Below are 8,460 nucleotides of genomic sequence, written 5' to 3' on the forward strand. Positions count from 1 at the left end.
TCCTGGGCCCCGCCCGCGGGTGTGGCCGTGCTGTCTCCATGGTGACCGCCACACCCTCCTCCTTTAATCACTAACGGCGAGCACCGGAGCGCGGGGTGGGGAGGTCGTCGTGGGAGTGGGGCGCTTCCGGTTAACGCACGTTCCTTACTTTCAGTCCTGTTCTGAGGCAGAAGGACAGGAATTAGAAGGCAGCGGTGCTAAAATCTCTATTTTTTGCAAGGGGGAGGTTTTTCCCTCCTTGTTGCCAGGTGCTTTTGTGCTGATTGGAATTGAAGCTCATTTCCGGGCCTCACTCTTATTTTACCTTTATTCCTGTTTACTTTTTCGTGGCACTGAAGTTTGGATCTAAAGGTTTCACAAAATCCTTGTTGCCAGGTGCGTGTGTGAGTGTGTGTGTGTGTGTATGTGTGTGTGTGTGCGCGGGTGTGTGTGTGTGTGGCGTTCTGAAGGTCTTTCGCAGTTCTTTTTCCTTTTTCCCCCCTTTCCTTTCTTTTTTGTGCTGATTGGAGTTGAAGCTCATTTCCGGGCCTCACTCTTATTTTACCTTTATTCCTATTTACTTTTTCGTGGCACTGAAGTTTGGATCTAAAGGTTTCACACTGAGCTGCATTCCCAGCCCTTAAACAAAATTTTCTTTTTAAATTTTGGGACAGGGTCTCCCCGGGTCACTAAGTTGCCCGACCTGGGCATGAACGGTGATCCTCCTGCTTCAGCCTCCCAGAGGGCTGGGATTGCAGATGTGAACCCCTGTCTCTGCTTTTTGTGTTGCTGAGCAACAAGTCCAGAAAGTTTGCATTGGGCTCCATCCCCGGCCCTTTGGTTTTATTTTATTTATTTTCTCTATTTTCAGACGGGGTCTCACTGAGTTTTCCATCAGGCTGGGCTCCAATTTGAGGCTCTCCCGCCTCAGCCTCCCAGAGTGCTGGGTTTACAGGTGTGCGCCGCCCAGCTCGACTGCTTATTTCTCTAAGTGTCCCCTTTCCCCTCTGGAGGACATTATCCTGTACGGGATGTTCCCGGGATCGGTTCGCGTCTCTGCCTCTAGGGAAAGTGGGCACTGGCGAATCCTGCACGTCGGGAACAGATAGCCGAGTAGCTGGACACAGTTGCAGGCTCCCGTAGCCGTTTCTGCCCTGGGTGTGAACTAAAGCAGAGGGAGTCATTGTGTCCAGCAGACATCTGTGGCCCGTTCCTTTCACTTTGTGAACAGCCACGATGTGGAAACCAAATGCCAGGTCCAGCAGGAGGAAGACGCCGGGCTCCTCACAGTGGTCCTCACCCTGTGGGTTCCCATAAGATTTTTCCTCCCTATAAATAGATAACGTCTCGGGGGTTCTTTAATGTTTCTGTAAAAAAGTATGTTTGGGATTTAGAAAAGTCGCTAATACAAGGGACGAAGTTATCTCCAGTTTTTTTTCTACTATCTCTAGGAGTTATTATCTGTTGTAAATACTGCTGGTGAAGAAAAACACGTACAAACTTTTAACAACCCCCCGCGCTGTTTTAATTCCTCTAAATTCTTGGGGTCATTGTTTTTTTACAGTCAACATCTTATTTTTAGGTGAACACAAATAATCAGGAACAGAATCGAAATCACCTCACACGGTGAGCTTCAGAAAGCTGCACAGCTCACAAAGTGAGAATAAATAAAATAGGCCATTTTCATCTTCAGATTTGCTGAAACTTGCTTATATTTTCCTTCTTTCTAACTTGGCTCTTTTTCTTCCCCTGTAGGTGGCGATTTGAGTTTATTAGATGCACTTGGTGAGTAGTACTTTACTACTTTAAAAAAACACCTGGGGGTACTTTTATCCGAGTACAGAAAGTGTCAGGTATGATTGAACCATACGGGGAATTTAAAAATATTTGTCAAAATTATTGCAGTAAAAGACACATGACCGTAAACACTTATCCTCACTTTAAACATACTTACCCATCATTCTTACACTTCTATTCAGCTTCCTCTACGGGCTCCGGGGAGACCCTCCTGCCTCTGCCTCCTGCCAGGGCTCCAGGTGGCCCTGGGCTGTGGCCCCATCGCTCCAGTCTCTGCGTCCATCTCCGTGCGGCCGCTCCTCTGTGTCTGTGTCCCCTCCTCTGTCTGTCCTGAGGATACTCCCGTTTGATTCGGGAGGCTGAGGCAGGACGGTCTCATCTCCGGATCCTCCTCCAGCTCCCTCGGCAGGGGCCCTGTTTCCACACCAGCTCCCATTCTGAGGTTCTGAGTGGACACGTATTTCAGGCGACGCCTTTTATGCTTTGCCTGGACCGTTGTTTTTGAGAGATTTTTGGGCTCTGGTTCACAAGGACCCAGTAAAAACACTGAGGTCGGGGGCTGGGAATTTCCCCGGGGGCTGGTGGAAGCAGACGCCTCCTGTGGTCTGTGGCGTGCTGGCCCTCGCGCTGGCCCTCGAGCCCACCTCCTCCTGCCCATTTCACTTTCTCCATCGTGACGCAGCCTTGAAAACACAAAGCAGGGCTGGCTCTGCCCCGCCAGCTTTTCCTGACCACGTTGGTTTTTTTTCTTTTCAGATGAAGGCAAGAAAGTCACGGTGGCCCCCAAGAAGCCCTCTGGTGGTAAGAAACCGGTTTCCCCAGTTTATAAAGACAAAGAAGGACGGAGCGGGGTCCACAGACTGGAGAGCAGGGACGGCCCTGGGTGACACTGGAATTGTGCGGTGAAATCGGCGCGGCCTCTGCTGGTGACCGTGGCCGTCCACGCCCCAGAACGGGTGTCTGTGGGATGGCGTGTTCATTTTGGGGGACAAAACAGTATTTCGAGCTGAAACACCCCCTCCCCCCGGAATCTGTACGGGGAACTAATGTCACTGTACAGTTTGTTGTCAGTGTTAAATGTTTTGCTTCACAAGGCTGGGGCTATGTTTTTGGCATAAGCAGCTTTAGAGGAGGCTCACGGTCTGGGGAGGGGGGCTCAGTCCATGGTCGGCTGCCCCCGGGGTCTCGGGGGGCTCAGTCCGTGGTCGGCTGCCCCAGGGCCAGACCATCTTGGAAGGCGGCCGGCACTCGGGTCGTAACTGAAGGCTTCGGTTATAAGTTAAAACTAAAATTCCAGTCCTGACCTAAGTGGCTTATATGCCAGGCGGGTTGTAACTCGAGGGTCCATTCTACTCGCTTGATAAGCACTCGCTGAAAGACTGAGCTCGCACTCAAACAGGACCTGGGCAAAGCTGTGAACTTGTACGTGTGATTCTCAGGAGCGTGGCGCCTCCTGCCGGCTGCATTTTTGAGCAGTTCTTTTTGGTGCTGTGGGGCCCAAATCTCGATGTCATTTTCTGCCGCGACCTCTTGGGATCTCGGATTTGGGGGTGACCTGGGGCCGGAATTCTAATAAGCTGGTGGGAATCGGTGGAAAAGGTTATCTGTGAGCACGCTGGGATTGCAGCTGGCTGTCGGACGTACGATCGATGCGTAAATATTGTTGTTTTTGACGCCTCCTGCTTTTCATCGGAGAGGAAGATGACATAGGAACGGTCGGAGCTTCGGTTTTTCTGCGGACACGCTGGTCAGGCCGCATTCCGAGAGGACAGATGTGCCTCCCGCCTGCGGCAGGCCCGTGTCCTTCTGTCTTTCCTCACGAGATGTGGTGCTAACCCCCCGTTTCGCCGTTGCAGGGAACGACTTCTCCCTAGAAGACGCTCTGGGTGGAGGAGGAGACCGTGAGTATCTTCTAAAAGCCCTCACTTTGAGACCCCAGTGTTTGGTGATCCCTAAGGGTGGCTCTCATCTACGCAGTGGAAATGTTTGTCTTGGGGACCAGTGGGATCTCAGGGGTGGTGTTTGCTCTTGGGTTTTTTTTCTTCTTTCATTTTTCTTCTTTGCCGTCACCTTGCAATTCTCCATCCGGTTTGTGGAGTGGGGTTCGCGGGCCCACTCTGTGGCTGCCCTGCGCACCCCGCTCCCGCTGAGGCCCTTTTCTGTTCGCCCACAGCCGACCCGGTGCCACCGAAACAGCGAGAGCCACAGCCTCACCCGCAGCCCAACCACCCCGGATCCTCCGGTGAGCCCTCGGGTCCTTGGGGATCTCAGAGGTCGGGGACACCCGGGTTCCACGGAGGTCGTGGTGCCCCGGGACGCGCCAGCTGGTGACTCCCAGGCTCCCCCACGGGCAGGGCGGGGACCCCATGCTGAACATGATGCTTTTGTGAGCGGAGGGCCTCGCTTTTGATCGTTCATTTGCCCGTTTGCCTTGGGAGACTCTGTGGAACCCGGAAGGGGACTCCCTGGGACGGTAACATGCAGGGGTAAAGTGGACACGGGTCCTGGCCTTCGGACGTGTCCGGATCCTCCTGTCTCAGTCCGGTGTCTTTCAACCAGTGCTCCTTTTCTGTGCCGAGCAAGGGATCAAACCTCAGGGTTTTAGGACTCTGTGGTTCAGATCTTTGCTGTAGTTTTTAACATAAAAGTACCGATGTTTTCCGTAGTGTGTGTACATGGCCACAAATACACATTTTCTGCTATACCCAGAGTAATTGCACGCAGTTTAGGGGATAGGCTTCTTGTTTCTGTACTGGGGATCGAACACAGGACCTTGTGCTTGCGAGGCAGGTGCGGTACCAGGTTTTTCATAGCTATGTATATTGTATACTGACCGGATCGGGGGAATGACTATGTCCGTTCACTCTGATGTTTATCCACGGTCATTGTTTTTATTTATTTTTTGAGACAGAGTCCCCCCCTTGTAGTTTGGGCTGGCTCTGAACTCACCGTGCAGCCCAGGCTGGCCTTGAACTCACAGCGATCCTCCTGCCTCAGCCTCCCGAGAGCTGGGATGACAGCTGTGCGCCACCGCGCCCGCTTCCGGCTCCATTTAGAAAAAGGAAAAAGATGAGTACATAGAATATAAGGCCTTGATTTAAATTTTTGAGACAAGTTTTCTCGAAGCTACTAAGTTGCCCAGGTTAGGCTTTGGCTTTTGATCCTCCTGCCTCAGCCTCCCTCCCGGCGTGTACTGCCACAGCCGGGTAAAAACATCAGAACCGTGTTCATGTCGGCATGGTGCCACTGGGGCAGGTGCCGTGTGACTCTTCATGGCAAACCGTAGGCTGCGCACCTAGTGACCTGCTGTGCGGTGTTTTTGTCCTTCGCGTTGGCGAGGCTGTCAGTCCTGTGACGCCACTGAAACTTTCAGAGCCACATCTAAGCCACCGTCCCACTCCGCTGCTCTTCTCGGTGCCTCCCTGCGTGAGTGGAAGGCGTCGCGTCACCCACGCGTACGGCGGCACGACTCACAACAGCTGCATCTAGGAAGCAACCTCTGTGTCCAAAAACGGATGAACGGATAAGGGAAATGTGTTTACACACCGTGGAGTATTGCTGTGCCCCGAAGAAGGGATGAGCTTGAGTCATATATAGGAAAATGGATGCGTCTTTTTTTTTTTTTTTTTAATCCCAGTCCCGGGGATCGAACTCGGGTCCTTGCACTTGCAAGGCGGGCCACCGAACCGCTGAGCTAAATCCCCGGCCCTGGATGCATCTTGAGACCGCAATGCTGAGTGCAATAAATCAGTCACGCAAGCTTAAAGATTACTTGGTTTGTCTTCTGCGAGAAAACCAAAGAATAAGTACAGAGCAGAATAAAATCTGTGAGGAAGCCGGGCGTGGTGGCGCACGCCTGTCATCCGAGCACTTGGGAGGCCGAGGCAGGAGGATCGCTTTGAGTTCGACACCAGCCTGGGCTACATAGTGAGTTCTAGGTCAGTCTCAACTACACAGTGAGACCCTGTGTCAAAAATACCAAGAAAAAAAAAAAACTGACAGGAATTCGGGAGGCAGATTTTGTGTGCCTACGGCTACCCTTGTAGTCTTCGAGTTCCCTTCCCAATCATCTGCAAATTGTTCTAGTTTATCCTGCCGCCTGCTGTGGGGATGGGGGATTTCCAACAAAGCAAAACAGCCCAGCAGGTGGCGCAAGTCTGGCTTCCCAGCACTCCAGAGGCTGAGGCGGGAGGATCACCGGCCGGCCTGGGCTACATAGAGAGCTCAAGGCCAGCCTGATTTACACAGTGAGACCCTGTCTCGAAACAGAAAAGAATTACACAAAGCTCCACATTTGGATACCTCAGTTTGCATGGATACAAACTGTGACCGGCCATTTGTTACAAAAATACTTTTCCATTGTCTCCTTTGAGTATTAGAAACAATATTTCGTGACCAGAAGCACTTGAAATCCCTTCCTTCAGTGACCCTTCCCGTGTTCGGGTGACTTTTCTACATTTTATTTTTCGTGGTTTTTATTTTTCTCCTCATAACTTGTGAATCATTTTGTGGTTGATTTTCTTCTCGCTCTGGGGAAAATAATAAAATCTGGTTTTTTATTTTCACCGGCGTTGTTCACAATTGTGAGTTGCTTTACATCTTGCAGAAAACCAGGCTTTTCTCTGGGACACAAATTCTTCTCTTCTGGTCTTGGGTTTATGCGTATTTCCAAGTTACTCTGCTGCTTATATTTTATCTGAATACTTCTAAAAAAATGTTTAACATGTTTCTTGCTTTCATATGGAAAGGATTTTCATATGTTTTTTTCCCCAATGTCCATCTTGCGGAGTAACACATAAAGTTCCTCTTACTTCCTCTTCATTTCTTAGCTTTTCTGACGAGATAGACACATTATAGGCAGCTTTTTAAAAGTTTCCTCCTTGTCCATATTTACGTGTTCTCTTTACAATTCAGTCCTATTTTTGTTGTCTCGCTTTAGCCAGAAAACTTAGGCCCTGAGGAGGGAGTGGGTGATTTTCATTCCTGAATTTAAGGCAGGGTGTGAAGAGATTCCTTTTTACACAAAAGAAATTGTCTTTTTAATTAATTAGTTAATTAACTTATTGGTACCAGGGATCAAACTCGGGTCGTTGTGCTTATGAGGCAGGCAGCGGCACCACTGAGCTCAATCCCCGGCCCAGAAATTGTCTTTTTTAAAAACGGCAGATCAGGAACTCGGTCAGTTTCTTTCTTTCTTTCTTTCTTTCCTTCCTTTTCTCTGTTTTTTCTTAGATCAGTACCTAGGACTTTCTCCCTGAACTACATCCCCAGTCTTTTTTGTTTGTTCCGTTTTGTTTCTTATTTTGACACAAGGTTTCGCTAAATCATTACATTGTAGGTTTGAATTCGAGATCCTCCTGTCTCAGCCTCCCCGAGTGCTGGGCTTTCAGGTGCGTACCACCATGTCCAGCTACAAAGTATCTTTCTATTTTCAATCACTTTCTCTTCTTAAGCACAGAAAAAAGAAATTATGTTTCATCCGGGGGTCATCAATACAGGTGACTATCTTATTATTTTTTTTCTTTTAATCCGTGACTGTGGACAGTTTACATAACAAAAGGCTAAGTTTCCATGAAACGCCTCCTTTCTTTTATCATGTAGCTCTAATCAGGCCCAGGGGGTGATCGTCCATTGATAGATTTTGCTCGTTTCAGCAGCACATAGGCTGAAACATGAATCGGTAGATTAAATATGATAACGAAACATCCCCAGCGTGTTGTTTCTAGTGGTTCTGGTTTGGACGTCACGATCTGGGCATTTAATTGCGTTCACCGGAAAAGTAACTCCACAGCTCCGGGTTCTTTTTCTGACCTCTCTCCCAGGGTTCCTGCAGAGGTTCTGGTAAAACCAAACGGGTGAGCTTTGAAACGGCAGGGGCGTTCGTTTTCCAGCTTGTGCTCTCTTCTGTGAAATGCGGGTGACCAGGCGTCTCTCACGTGTGAGTTTTGTCCTGAACTTTGCCGTATCGGGAGCGAGAGCCGCGTCCGGATGTGACGCTCGTGCGTGTGTCACACACCCCTCGGACACGTAGCCCGCAGGTGTGATCCGTCACTAGAGGTTTCACGCTGGCGCACGGAGCGTTGCGGACCTTGGAGCATTTCGGATTTCAGGTTTTCGGAGCGGGGATGTCCGCCCCGTCTCGCAGAGATCCCTTCCCCGGCCGAGCGCCCGTTCCACCGGTCACGAGCTACGTGTGCTTCTCGTGCAATTTTTCCTCCACGTGGAGTCCCCGCACGGCCCGTCACGCTGAACCTTTTCTTTCCAGGTGGATTTTCAGATTCTGACCTGATGGATGCGGCAGGCGGAGAAGGTAGCGTGATCCCTTCTTCTGTTTTGTTTTCTTTCCCCCGTCCTGTCATGCGCGCAGCTGTCGGGAACGGGAACGGTCGCCCTCAGCTCTCGCCCAGGGCGCGGGCTCCCCACCCTCAGTCCTGCCCCAGGCCCCCGGTGAGTGTGGGAATCGTCTCCCGGGGAGCTCGGTCACCCACCCACGCGGTGTAGCGGGCAGGACCAGCAGCTGAGAGGCCGTGAGACAGGCAAAGCCGGTGCAGACGCAGCGCAGCGGCCCAGAGGCCGACCTGTGGGCACCGTGTGGACAAACTGTGCGCAAGTCTCATCTTCCGGCCTGCACGGCGAATACCCGGGCCGGGCCTGCAGAGTCCGTGGGTGATGACCCAGCCTGGC

At 51.0% G+C, this 8,460-nt stretch overlaps 1 protein-coding gene across 1 annotated transcript in view; it reads left to right on the forward strand.

Annotated features, from left to right (window-relative positions):
* The first annotated feature begins 1,574 nt into the window (after positions 1-1,574).
* The window catches only part of Cd99 (CD99 molecule (Xg blood group)), a 17,009-nt gene continuing 10,123 nt past the window's right edge, over positions 1,575-8,460 (forward strand). Inside the window, exons 1-6 of the mRNA XM_033760114.1 lie at positions 1,575-1,605; positions 1,735-1,764; positions 2,533-2,577; positions 3,633-3,677; positions 3,950-4,018; positions 8,042-8,086. Of these exons, the coding sequence (XP_033616005.1) occupies positions 8,065-8,086 (22 nt within the window). The 5' untranslated portion in view covers positions 1,575-1,605; positions 1,735-1,764; positions 2,533-2,577; ... (1 more) ...; positions 3,950-4,018; positions 8,042-8,064. The remainder of the gene's footprint in view (positions 1,606-1,734; positions 1,765-2,532; positions 2,578-3,632; positions 3,678-3,949; positions 4,019-8,041; positions 8,087-8,460) is intronic.

Source organism: Fukomys damarensis, unplaced genomic scaffold (assembly GCF_012274545.1).
Source record: "Fukomys damarensis isolate Sample0158 unplaced genomic scaffold, DMR_v1.0_HiC HiC_scaffold_39, whole genome shotgun sequence".
Lineage (NCBI taxonomy): Eukaryota > Metazoa > Chordata > Mammalia > Rodentia > Bathyergidae > Fukomys > Fukomys damarensis.